Here is a 21,648-nt window from a genome sequence, read left to right on the forward strand (position 1 = left end):
ACTGATACGGATCTTGTAATAGCCAGAGAGATAGAGATAGATAGATAGAGGCAAAGCAAAGCAAGAAGGCATAATCGCATGGAGAGAATAAATAAATAAATACAGAAAACCCTGTATCGGCGTAGGGAAAGTGACACCGCCTCATGCGCTCCCAGGCCCTGGAGAACTTGAGTCGAGCCTAACGAGTTCTCAGGATCGAGTGTTGCTCCATAGGTCCTGGTCTCGCCAAGACTTCAGCCAGCTGCTAGACATGACTAAGGCTCGTCTCTGCGGTCCTCTCACCCAACTCACTCATTCTGAACTCTTTGTCCGTTCTCCCACTGGTTCTTTGAGTATGTTTGTTCCCCTAGTTATCTGGCCTCGTTCTTAACTCGGTGCCGAACTGCTGTTTTCCTCGCTCAAGACCCCTGGCTCTTAAAAGGGTGTGGACTGATGAACAGCTCTTCCAGCCGAACAACCTTCCGCAGCCTGTATTGCTGTGCTTCCTCTAGGGCTGATGTTTTCCCCCACTGTTCCCTCAAATAGCCATAAGAATTGGGGATTGGGGTCGATAGTTGGGGGAGGTGTTGGAAGCAGCATCAGTGGGAGATGTGGCATCCTCATCTGTATCTGTTATAAATTGGTCTCGGTACTTACATATTCACAAAGTGCTTCACAGAAGTGGCAGTATTTGCAGAACATACACAGGGGGAGTTACCACTCCTCTCAGGTCTTTTATGATAACATATTAGTTGAAACATTCAGTTGTTTTTTTATGTGACATAAGTAATAAATTGCATCAACAGAATTTCTGTCTCAGCACTGTTTTCCTAGTATTAATGTCTTTGGGTGATGAAATCTGTAATGAAGGACAATGTCGGCTAAAACATGGATCCACATCCACCCATCGCCCCTAGATCTGCGGTTTGAAACATGTTTCCTGAATTTTGATGAGGAAGATTGTGTGGATCCTGTCCCCAAGCGGCTCCGCAGTGACGTCTGCTGCTGTTCGCTGGGACACGCATGGGGTTCTGACTGTGACCTTTGCCCTGAACGAGGCACCAAAGAGTTTGAGCATCTGTGTCCACGTGGCCCAGGCTTTTCAAACCGTGGGGACCTTACAATGGGCAGACACATATTCAAAGACATCAATGAATGCAGGGTGTTTCCAAATATGTGCACCAATGGAAAGTGTAGAAACACCATTGCCAGCTTCAAATGTCAATGTGACAATGGCTACGTGCTTGACGCTGAGGGGAGGAATTGTACAGGTACGGACAACATCACATCCAGGTCACGCAACTTGCTGAACTCCTAGATCTTCAAGTAAAAGGTCATTTGCTTCTCATTCCTTCCTGTGTTTCAGACATTGATGAGTGCAAGATATCACATGAGATCTGTGGGATGGGAACATGTGTGAATACACCTGGCAGTTTTGAGTGTAACTGCTTAGAGGGCTTTGAAAGTGGCTTCATGATGATGAGAAACTGCATGGGTGAGTCAATATAAACTGAATTTATCTCATCAAGTCAGTGAGTTCCAATTATATTGCTCTCATCAATCCATTTATACTGTTTTAAATGACACTTGTGATGGAGCCCAGACTCGCTTGTGTTGACGATACCCTCTTTTCTTGTTAAAATGTATGTTATGTTCTTTGTCGTTAACTTAATTCCTTTCATTCCCTGTTGAAATGTATGAAACTGTGCAGATTGCAGTAATACTTCGTCAGAACAACATTTGTGTAAAGAAAATTACTGCGTATCTTCGAAAGGTGTCGGCCATTGTTGGTCAGTATCATAGTGAAATTTGAAATGCCTGATCTACCCGAGGCACCACATAAGTGAAATAACTGCAACCCAGAAATGATGCAACCAGGTGTTCCAAATGCAGAATGAACTAAAACAGCAATCGGAAGAGTGCATATCTCCACCAGGTTCAACGGTTTACGTTTTGTATCTCATGTACTGAAAGGCCGGATCTGGATTCGCACCTGAACAAAAATCGAATCGCTTGTTCTTGTCGCCCAACCAACCCATTCACCGTGTTTCGTCCGAATCTGTCCATAAATTTTTAGACAACTTTTTATCAGTTCTAGCCCAATCAATTAATGGTGAAGAATCACTTATAAAATCTCTGATCTGGATCTGGATCTTCACCAAATTTCGTTTGAATACGTCCACAACTTTTTGAGATATCTTGTTCACAAACAGACAGACAAACAAAGAAATAGACAGACAGGGGTGAAAACAACCTCCATCCACCTTCGGTGGTGGAGGTAACCACAACGGCACTCGGTAGAGTGCATACCTCTGCCAGGCTAAACAGTTTACGCGAAAGGCTGGATCTTGATTCGGACCTGAAGCAAAATCGAATTGCTTGTTCTTGGCACCGACCCAACTCATCCACTTAGTTTTATCATAACTCGTTCACAACTTTTAGAGCCATCATGCCATGTATAATTTTTGCTCCCATCTCTCAATGGTGAAGAATCAATTTAAAAATTATTGTGTCCGCATCCGGATTCAGATCTTCACCAAAATTGAAATGCATCGTTCTTGTCAAACATCCAACCTGTCCACCAAGTTCCGTCCGAATCCGTCCATAACTTTTTGAGATATCGTGCTATATATAGTTTTTGGCCAATATAACCAAACACCGGTGTGTACGGTGTGTACCCTGGTTAGAATAGGTACACCGTATCCCTGCGTGTCGTAAGAGGCAACTAAGAGGGTTGGCGTCAGGAAGGGCATCCGGCCATAAAAACATTGCCTCAAAAAGAGAACCATGACAATTACAACTACATATGGGCAGGGTACAGCCCGAAGTGGACATCGTTTTCTGAGGTTTGGGACATGGAATGTAGGGACAATGACAGGGAGATCAGGAGAAGTGGTGGAAGTATTGATCAGAAGAAGAGTGGACATATGTTGTGTGCAAGAGACGAGATGGAAGGGAAGTGGTGTGAGAATGGTGAAGGGTAGGCAGGAACAGAAATACAAGTTTGTGTGGCAAGGGTGCCCGGAGGGCGTGAATGGTGTTGGTGTCCTGTTTTCTGAGGAGTTTGTAGACAGTGTGGTGAGTGTGACAAGAGTGAGTGATAGGTTGATGATGGTGAAAATGATGATTGGTAAGCTCTTGGTGAACGTCATCTCGGGATATGCTCCGCAGGTTGGTCGGAGCGATGAAGAGAAGGACAAGTTCTGGTGTGCGATGGAGAAGCTGATGGAAAACGTGAAAGATGAGGAAGTTGTTGTGGCAGGAGGAGACCTAAATGGACATGTGGGAAGGAGTATGGATGGTTTTGAGGGAGTTCATGGGGGTTACGGATATGGTGTGAGAAATGGAGAAGGTGAAAGGATTTTGGAGTTTGCTGATGGAGCTGATTTGTTGATTTGTAATACTCAGTTCCAGAAAGGGGATAATAAGCTTGTTACATACACGTCAGGTGGGTCGGCGACAACTGTTGACTACCTGATGGTGCGTAGGCGAGATAGGGGGCACCTCCGGGACACAAAGATGATCCCGGGGGAGGAGGCTGTTTCACAGCACCACTTGGTTGTCTGCGACATAAGGGTGAAAGGTGCGAGGAGAGCTTGACGGGTGAAGTACCAACCGAGAATGAAGGTGTGGAGGTTGAAAGAGGTGACAGTAAGGGAGGCATTAAAAGAGAGGCTGAGTAGGGTAGAGGATGATGTCGTTGAGCTTGAACGTGGTTGGATGTCAATGAAAGATAGTCTGTTGGGAGCCGTTGGTGAGGTATGTGGATGGACAAAAGGACCACCGAGACACTCGGAAACATGGTGGTGGGATGATGAAGTTGGAAAGAGGATTGACGAGAAGAGGAAGAAGTTCAAGGCGTGGCAGAAGGCGAAGGGTACAGGAGCAGAAAAAGCAGAGCACGAAAGTTATAAGGCAGCCAAGAAGGCTGCAAAGAAAGAGGTAGCAAAGGCGCAGGAGACATGTAGGAAAATGTTCGGAGAACGCTTGGATTCGGGAGAGGGTCAGAGAGCGGTATTCAGGATTGCAAAGCAGATAGCGAAAGAGAGGTGTGATGTGATGGGGGTGAGTTGCTTGAAGGATGAAGTGGGACAAATCGTTGTGGACCCAGATGGAATTAAAGGAAGATGGAAAAGATATATGGAAATGCTGTTGAATACAGAGAATGAATGGGATGGCAACATAGAGAGTAACCCAGTTTTAGGACCGGCAGAGAAGACAACTGAGAAGGAATTTGAGGAAGCGATAAAAGCAATGAAGAGTAGAAAAGCGGGAGGGCCGACGGGAGTTGTGGGAGATATGTTGCAGGCAGCAGGAAGTTGGGGTGTGAAGAGAATGGCAAAGATCTGTAATCTGGTGGTAAAAGAAGGTCGCATTCCAGTGGATTTGGACTGAGTACCCTCGTCCCTCTATACAAGGGGAAAGGTGACCCTCTGGAGTGTGGCTCGTACCGAGCGATAAAGTTATTGGAGCATGGAATGAAGGTATTGGAAAGGGTGTTGGAGAGGAGGAAAAGGAAAAAGGTGAAGATCGACGAAATGCAGTTTGGATTTATGCCAGGAAGAGGAACGCCAGACGCGCTCTTTATTGTGAGGCAGTTGCAGGAGAAGTACATGTAGAAGAGGAAGAAGTTGTTTCTTGGGTTTGTTGATCTGGAGAAAGCATTCGATAGGGTTCCACACGAAGTATTGACATGGGCATTGAGGAAGTTAGAAGTGGAGGAATGGTTGATCAGAGATGTGATGGCAATGTACAAAAGAGCGCGCACAGCTGTAAGGACGAAGGACGGGAACAGTGGTGAGTTTGAGGTGAAGGTGGGAGTGCATCAGAGGTCGGTATTAAGTCCACTACTATTTGTAGCTGTGATGGAGGTGCTGGCTCAGACCGTAAAGGAGGGTTTACCATGGGAGTTGATGTATGCAGATGATCTGGTGTTGATTGCGGAAAGTATGGATGGCTGAAGGAAAAGATGAACAAGTGGAAGGAATGTATAGAGACAAAAGGTCTGAAGGTGAATATAGGAAAGACGAAGGTGATGGCAAGTGGTAAAGCATGTGGTGAGGTGGAAATATCTGGGAAGTGGCCATGTGCTGTGTGCAGGAAGGGTGTCGGAGTGAACTCCATTCAATGTACAATGTGCGCTGAGTGGGTTCATCAAAAATGTAGTGGTCTGAGAGGGTCATTAACCAGTGTGGCAGCTACATTCAAATGTAAGGTGTGCACAGAGGGAGCTGCAGATGGAGGAAATGTTGAGTTGGATCTTGGAGATGGCGTGAAGCTGGAAGGTGTGAAAACATTTTGTTACCTCGGAGACATGCTGAATGGAGAAGGTGGATCAGACTCGGCAACGGTTGCTCGAGTGAGATGTGCATGGAAGAAGTTTCGGGAACTGAGTGGTGTGCTGATGAGGAGGGGAGTGTCGTTGAAGCTGAAGGGAAAGGTGTATGCTGCATGTGTGAGAAGTGTTATGATTTATGGGAGCGAGACATGGGTCATGAATGTAGAGCAGCAACAAAGGCTGGAAAGGGTGGAAATGCGAATTGTTCGGTGGATGTGTGGAGTGTCTTTGAGAGAGAGGAAGACAAATGATGAATTGCGAAAGATGATGGGAATAGAGCCTGTGATTGATGCTGTGAAGAGGAACAGGTTGAGATGGTTTGGTCATGTGTTGAGGAAGGATGAAAGTGACTGGTTGAGAAGAGTGATGGAAATGAATGTAGAAGGAAGTAGAGGACGGGGAAGACCGAGAAAGACTTGGCTAAAGATGGTGGAAGAAGAAATGCGGGCAAGGGGGTTAACAAGGAGAGATGCAGAAAATAGGGCAAAATGGAGAAGATTGTCATGGGGTGGCTAACCCCCACTCTAGCAGGGAAAATGGCCTTAAAATGCATGTTGTTGTTTTGTATATAGTTTTTGGCCAAGCCTGGTGTTGGCTCAGTGGTTATGGTGCCGGATTGGGATCCTAGGATCCAGAGCTCGAATCCCGGTCGATCGCTGAATTAACATCATCAATTAACATCAGAGTCAGCCTGTCATCCTTCCGAGGTCGGCAAATTGAGTACCAGCTTGCTGGGATGAATGATGCCGGTGTGTACCCCGATTTAGAATAGGTAACTGCGCATCGTAAGAGGTGACGTCAGGAAGGCCATCCGGCCATAAAAACATTGCCTCAAACAGGGAACCATGATTGTCATGGGGCCCGCAAGGCTAACCCCCACTCTAGGGGGTAGGGGGTAGTGGGTGGGGGGGGGGGGGGGGAAATGGACTTAAAACGATCATTCATTCGTATAGTTTTTGGCCTTATGTCTCAATGGTGAAGAATCACAAAAAAATTGTCGTATCCGGATCCGGATCTACACCAAAATCTAATAAATCCGTTTTTGTCACATATCCAACCAATCCACCAGATTTCGTCCGAATCTGTCCACAATATTTTGAGATATCCTGTTCACAGACAAACAAGCGAACAATAAATGTCTTGCATCGCACGATACTTGCGAAATCCCTAAATAAGTTGTTTACCTTTGGCCTATGTTGGTTGTCCTCAAATATAATTGGCGGTTAAGTTCAACGACCAAGTATGCAAATCCTCTTCAAATTTCAAATCAATCGGATGTAAATTGACGATTTTAGAAATTTAGCCTAAGTTGACCTTTTGACCTCAAAAATAATTTGTGCTTGAATGATGTGACCGGATATGCAAGTCCTATTCAAATTTCAAATCAATCGGATGAAAATTGAGGATTTTTAGAAATTCCACCTTAAGTTGTTGACCTTTGGCCTATGTTGACCTTTTGACCTCAAAATAAATAGGCTTCTCCCTAATGACCAACTCTACCATTAGGTGAAGTTTCCTAAAGATCGGCTTAAAATTGTGACCTGTAGGCGATTGACATACAAACAGACAGACAGACAAACAGACAGACAGAATAACGCAATAAGACCAAGCAATATACTTGAAAAATCTTCGATTTTCGCAAGTAATAAACAGACAAACAAACACACAGGGGTGAAAACCTAACCTCTGTCCACCATCGGTGGCGTAGGTAATGTCTAGCTTACATGAAGAATTATTTATGATTGTCCCTTTCAAAACAAAACAATCCATTGTTCTCAGAGTTGTTGGAATCAACATTGGAGGATATCCTTCACATTATTGTGCCCCTCATTTCTCATGGAACTTTGAGTGTCCTCATTGCTATCATGATAATATACTTTAATTGTGTTTTAGCCCTGAACTACAATTTGTTTTATCCCTCGTTCAATACTGGGTTTTTTGTTTTTTTTTACAACTAAAATGGCCGCCAGCCTACCAGTCGGCCATCTTTCCAGCTTAACAGTCGGCCATCTTTTATCAAGTCGCAAAATAAAGTGAGCTGTACGTGTGTGTCATCATGTACTGTGCATGTGAAAGTTTGAACAAAATCGGACCATACATGTCTGATAAATTGTTGGGGACACGTTTAAGTAACAAAATGGCCACCAATCGGCCATCTTGGATCTGATTTCGTTAAAAAATATGATGTGCATATGTAAGCCATCATTCTGTTATCTGTGTGCCATATGTTTGGACAACATCGATAAATACATGTCCGAGGAATGGTTGAAGACGTGTTTAACATCGGGGTTTTTTTACAACTAAAATTGCTGCCAGTCGGCCATCTTTGATCGCATTGTGAAACAAAACGATGTGCATATGTATACCATCATGTCTTGGCTTTGTGCCAAGTATGAACAAAATCGGTCCATAATCTCCGATATGTGGTTGCAGACGGACGGCAGGACGAGACCAAATCCATAAGGCCCGTTTCGGACCAAGTCCAACAGGGGCTAATAATGTCTCAACCGATGAAATAAAGACTCTGTCAGGTTTTATTCAAAAAGTCACATGATCTTTAACCAAGGGTTGTAAAGAGGCACTACTTGTTTGCAATAATTAGTGATAACCTCAATTTAAGCCATGCCCAGATCAACCCCTACAGAGCAACCAGAAACCCCAACAAGCTATATTTTAATTAACTTTACGTCTTATGCCTCAAATATCTACCCTGCTAGTTGGGACACAGTCCTTCAGTTTCCTTCAGCCTGATTCAAGCTCAGAAAAGTTGTGGAGTTTCTGGAGGAGACAAGGTTTAAATGTCAAAAAAATGCGGTTCAAGATTCTGCTAATCGGTTTGTATCTATTGCTTCGTCAGTGATGCTTCTACTTGTACTTTAATCAATAAATGAAGATTAGGTTGGAATGTATATTTGCATGTGCTGAAATGCACAAATTGAGAAATATGTTTTGTTGAAGGTTTATTTGTATACATATTTATAGACCTGTGAAGTGTGAATGGCACATTTATGCAGATATTGATGAATGTGAGCGTGACCCTCTGCTTTGCCGTGGTGGTACCTGTATCAACACCGAGGGAAGCTTCAAGTGCATTTGTCCTTCTGGGCACGACCTCAGCGAAGATGGCAAGGCTTGTGTTGGTGAGTATACGTTAAGTCATTATCTGGATCACCCTTTTCAGCTTTTTAAGCCGATTTATGAAGTTGTTGTTGCCATTCGCAGATGTGGACGAGTGCTCCTTTAGTGATTATCTTTGCCAAAATGGCCGCTGCATTAACATGGTGGGGTCCTTCCAGTGTTCTTGCAACTTAGGCTACCAAGTGACACCTGACCATCAAAGCTGTATTGGTAAGACCATTTGGACTGATAATTTGCGGTGTTCAAACTGTAATACTGTTTCACATGCTTTGGAATTCTAAGTGAGGAAAACCGAATGATAATATCGAGGTGTTATACCAATGTTATACCAATGTGTTATACCAATTGCTACACAGTTGACACTGCTCGTGACAAAGCCGAATGCCTCAACTCTGTGTTTGCCTCAAAATCATGTGTCCCAAACCCATCTCTCTCTGTTCCCACCATAGCCAGTCGAACTCAACTGCTCCTGGACTCTGTGTCCTTCTCTCCTGACAAGGTGGAGGAGTTTTTGTCAAACCTCAACTCTGATTCTGCAACTGGACCAGACGGCATCAGCCCACGGGTCCTAAAATCCTGCCCTGCCGCTCTATCTCACCCTCTCTCTGTTCTTTTCACCCTCTCGTTTGCTCAAGGTCATCTGCCAGCATCCTGGAAATCAGCAAACATTACCGCTTTACACAAAAAAGGTGCAAAAACAGATCCTTGCAACTGCAGACCAATCAGCCTGCTCCCAATTATCAGCAAAGTCATGGAATCCATCATTGCTTCGGATATCAAATCCTTCCTCTTCTCCAATGGCTTGATCTCCGATCATCAATTTGGATTCAGACCAGGTCATTCTACTCTGGACATGCTGCTTCTGCTGTCTCAACAATGGATGGAGGTCCTCAATGCCAAACAGGAAATCAGAGCCGTCTCCCTTGACATATCACGTGCCTTCGATACGGTCAGGCACCCAGCTCTGCTCACCAAACTCTCCTCCTATGGTATCCATGGAAATCTCCACGCATGGCTTGCGGACTTCCTCTCTGGTCATAGACAACGTATGGCCCTGAATGGATTTCTCTCATCTCCCCTTCCTGTTCAGGCTGGAGTTCCCCAAGGCAGTGTTCTGGGCCCTGTGCTTTTTCTGGTCTTTATCAATGATCTCTCCGACTCTCTGGAAAATCCTCTCTCTCTCTTTGCTGATGACTCCACTCTCTGCCGCTGCATTCGTCTTCCCTCAGATCGGCAGTCTGCAGCCTCCTCACTCTCTGAAGACCTGGACAAAATCACAGACTGGTCAAACAAGTGGAACATGGCTTTCAATCCTGACAAATCTCACACTCTTACTATGTCTCTCCAAAAAGATCGACTGGACAACCCTCCCATCTACTTTCTCAACAATCCTCTCCAAGAAGTTCTGTCGCTCAAGCTTTTGGGTGTCACTATCTGCTATGATCTTTCTTGGGAAAACCACATTTCCAAGCTGGCCTCCAAAGCCAGTCGCCGACTGGGCATCCTCAGTCATGCGAAGTCCTTCCTCGGCACACCTGAGCTCCTCACCACATACAAGGCTTTCATCCGCAGCTCAATTGAATACTGTTCTCCCCTATGGGCCGGTGCTCCTGCCTCACACCTAGCTCGGCTTCACGCTGTTGAAACCAAAGCTTTCAGAATCATTGGAATCTCCCGTGATGAAGCTATCTCCGAGGGTCTTTCACTCACTCACCGCAGACAGGTAGGTGGTCTTTCTGTCTTCTACCGACTCCTCTCCGGCCTTTCTCCCCCAGCTCTCTCTGTGCTTTGTCCCCCAAATATTCCTACAGTTCGCACAAGATCTGCCAGCAACCCTCTGATGGTTAAACTGCCGAAATCTCGGCTCTCTGCTCACCTTCACTCTTTCATTCCTCTTTTTTCCCGCCTCCGGAACAAACTCCCACACTCCCTTCAATCCCACTCCTCCCTCCAGGTCTTTAAAACAGCTGTTCACCACCATCTCATCTTTCCCCATCCAAAACCTTGATCTTTTCTACCCCCACGAATTCACCCCAGATCCACCTTGTTTGAAATTCCAACTTCTTTCCTAGAAGTCCTGGCAGTGTCCATATGTTTTATACCTCTCCCACCCCCCATTCCTATGCCTCCACCCCCCCCCCCCCCCCCCACCAAAGCCATCTCCCTCCCACTGATCTCTCGATGTCCCTGCTCTCAGATGTTGTGTTTGTGTTCCTCCCCGTCTCGCCCCATCTTGTCTACCACTCTCCATGTTATATGTTTTATGTGTCGGTTTGTCTTTCTGTGTGATTAACGTTAGCTCTTGCAAGAGCCTCGATCTTGTATACAAAAAAAAAAAAAAAATTAGACATTCATGTTCATAAAAAATGATGATGTTCAAAGTTTCAAGTTCAGAGTTCAGTTCAAAGTTCAGTTCAAAGTTTCAGTTTCAGTTCAGTTCAAAGTTTCAGTTCAAAGTTCAAACGTTTGATGTTCCAAAGTTACCTTCGGCCAAATTTCAACTCAGAAAATAGATTGCCTACAAATTATTAGGCTTAAAGTGCATAAAAATCATATTCAGACAATGCAAAGGGATAATATCATGCAATATTCCCATCTGTTGTGTTCAGTACGACCCAATCGCACAATGCCACAATTTGTCAGCAGGTTTTAGCTTCATGGGCAGAAGAGGTTTTTTTTCCTCCTTCTTTCTCTTTCATGCTTGTTGCTCTCACAAAACAACTACCTGCTGCAATTGAAATAATACATTTGTGAAAGTACTAATTAACACCACAAAAACTTTCTTCTTCTTCTTATTTCATATGCAGCACAAGGCTGCCAGGTAGCATAATTGGCTGAAGTCCTGACTGTGCTGCTGATGCAATGGCCCCTGTAGATTAGGGCAGGAATTTGGAATCTGGCCATGGTACCTCCAGGCCATGCAGCCAACCATAAAACTCTTTCATTATGTGTTTCCAATAATGTTGAACCTTTATTTACAATTTATACAATCTATCCTTCAGTTTTTGTTTCGACCTACCATTAATTTTGTTTCTTCCTTTTAAAGATTATACTTTCCCACAGCTGCTTCGCTAACATTTATGACTTGAGTTTTTCTAGTTAAATACGTTTTTTTATGAACCTATATGACCGAAGGTTAAACATTCTAAACTTGGCAGCTTTGTGTATTTTTGCATATATATATATATATATATATATGGTTATGGAATAGAAATGGAGGTGTGTGTGTGTGTGTGTGTGTGTGTGTATGTGTGTGTGTGTGTGTGTGTGTGTGTGTGTGTGTGTGTGTGTGTGTGTGTGTGTGTGTGTGTGTGTGTGTGTGTGTGTGTGTGTGTGTTGCAGGAGTGGGTCATGAGTGGGTGTGGTTTTTTTGTTTTGTTTGTTTGTTTGTTACTATTATTATTTCTTATTTTGTGTATGTGAGCGAGTGGGTGAGGGTGTGTTTTTGCATGAATTAATTTTTGCATGAGTGCGTGTGTTTTTGTATGTTGAGGTGTTTGTGTGTGTGTGTGTGTGTGTGTGTGTGTGTGTGTGTGTGTGTGTGTGTGTGTGTGTGTGTGTGTGTGTGTGTGTGTGTGTGTGTGTGTGTGTGTGTGAATGATCTGGTGTGTTTTGTTGGTGAGTGGTGAAGTGTATAAAGGTGGGTGTTTGAGTGTTCCACCATGTTTGTTTGGTGCTGTGGATTCTGGATGTGGAGGTGTTGCTGTTGTAGTCTGCATTCGCACTGGCTGGGGGTGGGGGTATGTACGCATCCAGGTGTAGTTGCTGCATGTGGATGTGTATGTGCCCTGCTGGCCCACCTTAGCTGACCGTATCGAAGTTGAAGGGCCGAAACGGGATGATGCTGAGGACCCGGTCAGTGCAGCACACTTGTGACCAGGTGTGTTTTGAAATTATATATATGTATATGTATGTATATATGTATATATATATATATATTGTTACGGATCCGGGGGACGGCACTCCTGTTAGCAAGGGGGGTTTAATCCCCTTGTCTTGTTAAGCTGGCCGTCCGACCGGTCCTGGTACTTGTAACGCTCCTTTGCGGGGTGGGATTGATCAGGGTTATTGGTCCAGGTATTAGCCCGAATACCTTTATCAATCCCTCCGCAAAACAGGGAGACAAGTACCGCTCGAATCCCGGACAAGATGGAGTTTGCTGAGCGGTTTAGCAATCCGGAATCCGAGCCGTTAGCAATTGACTAAACCCGATTGCAAGCGGTTCTGCCAAATTTGTGCCACAGATATTCAATAGGAAAAACACGAAGACGATCGGACGTGAATGAAACCAAAGTAAGGAGGAACAGGTATTTATTTACTACTATACAAAACCAAAGAAGAAACGAAGGTAATTTACAGGATGAAGAAGAAGAAGATACACAGTGCAATTCTTAACTATACAGGCTTAACTTATACCCCAGGGACAAGACGAACAGAACAAACTCACGTACACAAAAGGGGATTTCAGGCAGGAATGGCTGGACGAAGGATGAGAAGGGTCCGTGCAGAACGGCAGGGCTGGAAGCGAGCGGCCGCCGACTCCCCGCACTCGGGTTCACACGGCAGGGCTGCTCGAAGCAGCGCGTCAGAGCTTCACGCGGCAGGGCTGCTCGAAGCAGCGTCTCAGAGCTTCACGCAGCTGGTGTATCCTGCCTTCTCACCGACTCTCTGGAACCTCCTCATGCGCGTCTCTCTCAACTCCAATTCGTACCTTCTTTGTCCAACTCATCTGCGCGTCTCGTCCTGGTGGGGGCCTCGCACCCAGGGTTTTATAACCACCCCTTTGGAACCCTCTCGAACTTGCCAGATGTTTCTTGCCACGCCCCATCAAGCCATGCCCACCGTTTTCTGGTTGGTCGCCAGGGGCTCTCTGGCTCCACCTTTGATGACGAGGTGGGGTCACGCCCTTCTTCTCCGATCCTGGCCTCGTGGGCAATGGAGTTTGGGGTGATGTGGAGCCAGTAAACACAGCCCCATGCAACTTACTGGCACTTTTAGGAGGCCATTGGGGATATTGAAAGGGATCTATCATTTGATTGATGCAACGTAGAGTCAACTATTGGGAACACAGCCTTACCTGAAACACATACTAATGATATAACTATGAAAAGGGCCTATGATTCGCTACGTGTTGCAATGTGGACTAACTAAGGTGCAATCATTTCAATTAACAGCCAATTAAGGGGAAATGTACACAGGGGTTATTTAGAAGGGAATTTACCACTAAATTTACATGTGAAGGTTCTAAAAACCGCAACACAGCACCCTCATTCCTCACGGCACTCCTCGGGCCGAAAAAAAAACTTTCACTTAATGTGACACGCAGGTGTCATACCCTCTACTATTAACCTTGCCCTTGAGTGCGACAGTTTTAAAACAAAATTAAGTATGTCCCACCTGCTACGTTGCATCCTACCTAACAGATTCACACCCACAGAATAACCGAATTGCGGAATTATTTTCAAGCTACACATTTACGGTGGGGAGCATTTTTTACAAGTGACACTATTTGCATTTACAAAACTGCAACCCAGGACCTGTCATTTGTTTTGAGGAAACAAAAGAAAAAGAACCCTGTGGGAGGGAGGAGAAAGCATGCACTGCATCGATACACCACCTCTACATGCCCGGGGATGCAGGATTGATATTGCAATGCATCCCCGAGCATGCAAGCACCAAAGCACCAATAAGCACCATGAAGCACTATCCAGTGCTACATTGCACACACAATAAAAACAAACTGATGGTCTTCTTTCTGCTCCCTCTGCTGGCCGACGTCTCTTCCAGATGTTGTCGTTATTTATTCTGGCTTGCTGCCTATTTGCAATAATAACAATAAAAGGCACAAAACGTGTCCATTTTTATTTATGGCCCACAGGGGCCAACTATGGGTGGTCCACCTGTAGGGCAAAAGGGGCCACCTCTCCGTGGTCCGCAAGCAAGATCTTTCCTGGGCCATCGTGGCCGGTCCCAGCAGAGGGGCCAGGCCCCAACACGTGGGGTCCATCAGTGGTGCTCGGCCACAGTACCGTGGTCCATAAGTGCGGTGCTTGGCCGCAAGACGTGCAGTCCATAAAGTGGTGCATCGATCCAGGCAGCTGGCAGCGGCGGCTCGGGCACACAAATGCGGCTCCCGCACGCTCTCCCTCAGTGCCCAGAGAGCACGGTCCATGGGTGGGAAGGAAGACAAAGCAGAGTCAGCGATTGGTAAGGGCACAAGGGTACACATCAATAAAGGCAATGCAGAGGTGAGGTGCGCCTGGAGATCGAGCGGAGAAAGCTCGTCCCTAACGTACGTCACCCACCCCCCCCCCCCCCTGTCACCTACTCTACCCTCGCCCCTTACCCCATATTTACACAACAATTTACAAATTTGTCTCTATTGTCTCGGCTTCCCCATATCTCCCCTAATCCAAATTCATTACCAATCCCTCTGAAACCAAATTTGCCATCACCCAATTCATCATCAATCCCTCTTAAGGAGGAAGAGATGGAACAACAACACAATGTCACACCCACGTCGTGATGCGTCTCACATTCCCAAAAACATGTGCACACAAAAATAAACAAACCATGGCATGGCGTGGAGCACTGTCGTCACCTCAGGTGAGTGGATGCAGATGGTGCGAGGAGATTTTTAAATCCTAACTACTTTCTAAATGACATTAACACACTTTACACTACCCGGGGTCGTCTTTCCCTGCCAAACCATTGGCCATCTTACTCTATGCAGTTCTAAAAACCAAACTCCCATTGCACATACTGTGGCGCTCTCCAATTTGGGGTCTCACTCCCCCGATTCAACTCCCTGTGCCTTTGCACAATTTCAGGACTGGGTCGTGTGGCTCCCCTAGCAGGTCTACTCACCTGCACACCTCCGCCACTGCAGTTGCCTCCGAGCTTACCTGCTCCTTTACCCTAACCTATCTAACTGGGGAAGGCCCTCCCTGGCACTTACCCCCTCGGTGCCCTCTCTGGCACTGGGCTACCTGGGTCCGTCCTCCAGATCCTCGGGCCCCACTCACAACTCTACCGGCTCCCAGAGCCCACGTGCGGCCTCACCTGGCCAACATCCTCACAGTGGCGGAGTGTCCATTTAACCACACACACACTAACAGGCCACACGCCCAGCCATTTCCATGTCACTAATGCACCCATCCAAACACCATTCTACCACACGCACCACAGATGCCAATATCCAACCACAATTTACCTATACCCTCTACCTACTCTTAAACTACCCTCCCCGGGTATTCGTGATAGGGGTCCATCTTCCCCATCCACTCCCTTCACACCAACCACTCCACTCCACGTTTTCCACACTACTCACCCCACACCATCCATTCCATACTCCATTTACTCCAGACCATTCATTTCATCCAACCATTCTCCATACACCTGTTCACTTGCACACCTGTGCTCACACACACCTGGTGGCTCTTGCACCCTCCTTTCCTCCCAGGCTTCTTCATTCACTACAATGCCATTCACCCACACTCACAATACTCTGCTCAATACTTTTTCTACACACACACACAGCATCATCTGATCTAACTGGTGCCCTTCTAAAACTCGCGCTTCCCAGTCGCCCCTTATATTATTGCGCTCCCTCGTCGTTATAATCCACCTAATCTATTCTACGTCCCCTACTACAGGTACAATGTCGCTACTTAACCCTACAGTTACCTATTGTCATCTCTAGGTCCCTATGCAATTATCCAAACCCTCCCTCGGCGAGCTTACACTGCCAAACCCCATAAACTATAGCTCATGTGCCCGGAGTGGATGTGAGGGATGGTGGATTTGCCATCCCTCCACCTCGGGTATCTCTCACTACCAATTTTGCCCATCCAATTCTTGCCAATCCAAAATTTGCCAATCTCTACTGCCAATCATCTTCGCCAATCAAATTTACCAGTCCCATTTGCCAATCAACAATTTCCTACTCCTACCAAAGGTCCATTAAACTTGAGCCTCGGTGCGTCATTACATCATTAAAACTCGGCTTCGCAAAGCCGAGCAATGAATTCCGGTGGTTTGGTCGCCTGCAGGTTGAGTCCGTCCGGCATTCGGTTCAGGGGAGGAGGTTTGGATGGGCCGAGGTTTAAAGCGCCATCCGTACACAGGGCCTCTCGCTCCCAAGCGCGATGGGCCAACCTTGCCCGGGTGGAACGCCGCCACCACAAGGGGGCGCCGTCCCGATCCTTCCTACCTGCCCTCAAACCGGGCCGGTCGCCTTGCCCGGCAAGGCCCGGACTCGACCGTGCGGGGCGGGGCCAGGCCCAGATCATGCACGACGCTCCGAAGAGGAGCGACGCAGCACCGATTCCCGCCGGCTCCCGCAATACCCAAAGCCCAGCACGGACCGAGGGCTCGCGTCGGCTAAACATCGGTCTAACCGCTATCCCGTTTAACGTCGATGCTCCCCGGACATGCTCACACCACGCGTTCCTTTTTACACTCACCAACCCTGGCGGCTCAGCGCCTCTCATGCATTCCACACACTCCGTCCATTCCACCACCGCACTCCCTGTTACACACCACACCTCTCGCGCACCTTCTTGCGCACATTCTCCCGGTATGTACTCCGTACCACTCATGGGGGTGCACTCTTGCATCCACCCACTCACGCGCTCCGATGTGCTCTCCCGCACCCGCGCCACAACCAACTCAGGTGTGCGTTCTCGCACACTCTCAACCATTCCAAGGGTGCATCCTCGCACCCGCTCCACCACCAACTCACTCTCCGTGTCACACTCCGTACACTCTGTTTCACACATACCCTCCGACGTGCATTCGCTCTCGCACCCGGTATCACTACCACACTTTGTAACACACTCACTCTTCGACGCACACTTTTTCCTCCCACGCGTGCCATTTTCTCTCACACAGAGCCCAACGGACCTCCCACAAACGCCCGCGGTACGCTGGGATCCCAAGCGCGCGAAAATTCTTTTTGCGCCAAACATCCTCCTGCAAAATCTACCCGCACAATATACAGCACGACTCACCTGGGCGCTTCTTCTTCCTCCCTGCTCCAACACCTGCAAATCTTTATTGGGGTTAAGCACGGCATCAAGGTGTGAGCTTAGACTTTGTGCACAATCCATTTCGTCCTTCTGCTGGTGCTCTTCTATTTCTGCCATCTCTCCAAGCCCGATTTCAACTATTTCTTTTTCTTTATTCACCTCGACGACTGCTGGCTTTATTAAAATTCCCTCTTCCACCTCAGCGGTCACCGGCTTCCCCACACCCCGGGTCGCGATTTCTACCCTGGTCCAGTTACCTGCGCTTTGCTCCAACTCGCTCAACCCGCGCTCCTCGACTCGCGTTTCCTCGTCGCGTGCCCCTGGGACCTGCTCGCCCAACTCGCGGTCAATGTTCTCCCCCATTTTTTTTATTCGGCCACCCATTCTGTTTTTCATTCCCTCTCTATCGGCCCTCATTTTGTCCGTTATTGCTTCAATTTGGCTTCCCAATCGTTCATACGTCCTGACCATAAGGGCCTCCACTTGTGCCATAAATGATTGCATGTCTTCAACCGTTGGCACAAAGGGCGCGGCTCTCGACGCCACGTGCGAGGCGCCGTCTTGTGCGCCTCCAACCTCCTCGACCGCATTCTCATTGCTTTCTTCCTCTCTCTCTCCCAATTCCTCCCTGGGGTCCTGAGTTACCTCAAAACCCTCTTCTTCTACCCCCACTGGCATCCGACCGCCTTGATCATCCATGGCACGATTTTAAAATGTAGGTGTTATAATAAAAATTTCGGCCGCTCGTAATTTCGAGTGCGTTAAGCGCACTCCGGGTCAAATCCCACTCCCAGACACCAATTGTTACGGATCCGGGGGACGGCACTCCCGTTAGCAAGGGGGGTTTAATCCCCTTGTCTTGTTAAGCTGGCCGTCCGACCGGTCCTGGTACTTGTAATGCTCTTTTGCGGGGTGGGATTGATCAGGGTTATTGGTCCAGGTATTAGCCCGAATACCTTTATCAATCCCTCCGCAAAACAGGGAGACAAGTACCGCTCGAATTCCGGACAAGATGGAGTTTGCCGAGCGGTTTAGCAATCCGGAATCCGAGCCGTTAGCAATTGACTAAACCCGATTGTAAGCAGTTCTGCAAAAATCGTGCCACAGATATTCAATAGGGAAAACACGAAGACGATCGGACGAGAATGAAACCAAAGTAAGGAGGAACAGGTATTTATTTACTACTATACAAAACCAAAGAAGAAACGAAGGTAATTTACAGGACGAAGAAGAAGAAGATACACAGTGCAATTCTTAACGATACAGGCTTAACTTATACCCCAGGGACAAAACGAACAGAACAAACTCACGTACACAAAAGGGGATTGCAGGCAGGAATGGCTGGACGAAGGATGAAAAGGGTCCGTGCAGAACGGCAGGGCTGGAAGCGAGCGGCCGCCGACTCCCCGCACTCGGGTTCACACGGCAGGGCTGCTCGAAGCAGCGTCTCGGAGCTTCACGCAGCTGGTGTCTCCTGCCTTCTCACCGACTCTCTGGAACCTCCTCATGCACGTCTCTCTCAACTCCAATTCGTACCTTCTTTGTCCAACTCATCTGCGCGTCTCGTCCTGGTGGGGGCCTCGCACCCACGGTTTTATAACCACCCCTTTGGAACCCTCTCGAACTTGCCAGATGTTTCTTGCCACGCACCATCAAGCCATGCCCACCGATTTCTGGTTGGTCGCCAGGGGCTCTCTGGCTCCACCTTTGATGATGAGGTGGGGTCATGCCCTTCTCCTCCGATCCTGGCCTCGTGGGCAATGGAGTTTGGGGCGATGTGGAGCCAGTAAACACAGCCCCATGCAACTTACTGGCACTTTTAGGAGGCCATTGGGGATATTGAAAGGGATCTATCTCATTTGATTGATGCAACGTAGAGTCAACTATTGGGAACACAGCCTTACCTGAAACACATACTAATGATATAACTATGAAAAGGGCCTATGATTTGCTACGTGTTGCAATGTGGACTAACTAAGGTGCAATTATTTCAATTAACAGCCAATTAAGGGGAAATGTACACAAGGGTTATTTATAAGGGAATTTACCACTAAATTTACATGTGAAGGTTCTAAACACCGCAACAATATATATATATGATTATATATATATGATTATATATATATATATATATATATATATATATATATATATATATATATATATATGAATATAGGTAGTAGGATGAATATAGGTGTCACAATGAATATTGGTGTAGAACATTGGTGCATTGCAGGGTAAAGGATGGGGATGTGGTCGAGAAGTCTTGATTTGTGATCCTTTGGGGAAAAATTGAACTTTCCTCGATGCTGCATTTATTTCATGGAGTGATAACAATGTAGAAGCCATCACAACGTAATCCCGTTAAAAATTTAGCATCTCTACAACCTGGATTTGCTTGCAGATGTTGAAGAATGCACCATAATGAATGGAGGTTGTGACACTCATTGCACCAACTCGGATGGAAGCTACGAGTGTAGCTGTGAATATGGCTATGCACTACTCCCTGATCAACGCACCTGCTTTGGTAATGGATAATCTTAAAAATTGTAATATTCATCGAAATCTTTTACAATACAATATATTTCTTACAACCTTGTATATCTACAACTAAACATACTACAATTGTAGTCATATAATGGAGTGTTCTTATTCCATTTTCTACTGTAGTGCTGTCAATGAATAACTCGTATATCAATAATACAAGATTCAGATGATGGAGTATCGAAAATAGTAGGAAAAGGTAAATGGCTTGAACTGTTGCAAGGTGACAGAGAAAGGTGTGGTGTGTTATGGCAGAAAAACCAGGAAGAGATAACTTTTCATACTTCATATGCCTGCAGATATTGATGAGTGTGAAGACAATCTACATCTTTGCGATGGAGGGCAGTGCAGCAACATGCCAGGGGAGTACCGCTGCATCTGCTACGACGGCTTTGAGTCCTCTGCAGACTTCAAGTCTTGCACCGGTAAGATAATGCACCATTATGTCATATTTAACCTTGACAAAACTGAAGTAAACAATACATAGTCGAAAATCTTAGAAGAGAAGTTTGGGATTAGGGCCAGAGTGGTCTTACCCCTTTCACAATGCTAGCCCCAACTCTCATCCCTTGATATTATGAAGGTCACGAAGTTTCCGACTATGCAGCCATCGTACACAGAACCCATCCAAGGACAATCGTTCGTGATGATTTCTCTTTCCTCCTCTATCCATGAAGGACGTCTTCATGCAAGCTTTTCTTTCTTGATTGTGTTGTTCTGTCATGAATTCCACCTCCTCAGGGCCTTGAAGTTAAATATTGACCCATGGAGTTGGGAACAATTGTTTGAAACCTCTATGCTTCTCCCAAATGAAATAATGTCTCTGTGGACTGCCATGTGCTCATTCATTATTTAATAACGACAGTTTTAATATGTATTTTCCAAAAATTTTGAGTTATTGCTAAGGCTGGCAAACAATACTCAGTGAAAGGGGAGAGCAGGTAGGATAATCATGCTTATGGAACCAGTTGGTATATAGTCTCTTAAAAGAGGGTCGTATCTGATTCCCAACAACATCAGAAAAGACGAATAAAGTTTAATTTAAAAGATGGACCTGATAAATATATCTGAACTGTTTTTTCTTATCTTATTGCTTCAGTCATGTGCACCTACCTTAAGCAAAAATGCACCTCTTTTGAGTAAACGAAACATGCCAGTGCCTGTTACCTATGAGTACAAACATTGTAATAAATACTGCACACAAACTACATACATTTTGTACAGGTGAAATAATTGTTTGATCTCCCGTAATGAACTTGGTGTGTAAAACCTGGTGTGAATACGTTCATTGGCAACCCATCCCAAAGTTTCATGCTTGACATCATTCCACACGCATCTTGGTGTTGGAAGCCTGGATTGTCTGCCGAATGGAATTTTCTTTCTGATGAATCTTGGCTGTGGATTTGGACTGCCTTTATGCTTTTAGTGATTCCACACACACTGACCTGCTGGATTTCTCCAGCATGTTTTGAAAACTGTTCACTTCAAATAAAAGTGTGAATGACTTTCAGAAGAGTTTCAGGTAGGAATTTAAAAAAAAAGAAAAAAAAAAAGTAGGAATGATGGAAGTAAATAAACAGTTAAGAAAGCTAAGATAATATAAAGTTCCGACGCCTGATA

The 21,648-nt window shown here is 46.1% G+C and overlaps 2 protein-coding genes across 3 annotated transcripts in view; both read left to right on the forward strand.

Moving 5' to 3' along the window:
* Positions 1–21,648, forward strand: part of LOC144890982 (protein FAM200C-like) — a 1,200,974-nt gene that overhangs the window by 908,124 nt on the left and 271,202 nt on the right. The window lies entirely within an intron of this gene.
* LOC137421111 (fibrillin-2) overlaps positions 1–21,648 on the forward strand; it is a 291,848-nt gene that overhangs the window by 145,587 nt on the left and 124,613 nt on the right. For both annotated transcript variants that reach the window (XM_068106839.2, XM_068106838.2), the window contains exons 24-29: positions 897–1,250; positions 1,346–1,474; positions 8,332–8,457; positions 8,540–8,665; positions 19,889–20,011; positions 20,328–20,453. In XM_068106839.2, the coding sequence (XP_067962940.2) occupies positions 897–1,250; positions 1,346–1,474; positions 8,332–8,457; positions 8,540–8,665; positions 19,889–20,011; positions 20,328–20,453 (984 nt within the window). The remainder of the gene's footprint in view (positions 1–896; positions 1,251–1,345; positions 1,475–8,331; positions 8,458–8,539; positions 8,666–19,888; positions 20,012–20,327; positions 20,454–21,648) is intronic.

Source organism: Myxine glutinosa, chromosome 2 (genome assembly GCF_964187855.1).
Source record: "Myxine glutinosa chromosome 2, kmMyxGlut1.1, whole genome shotgun sequence".
In the NCBI taxonomy this organism is placed as follows: Eukaryota; Metazoa; Chordata; class Myxini; order Myxiniformes; family Myxinidae; genus Myxine; species Myxine glutinosa.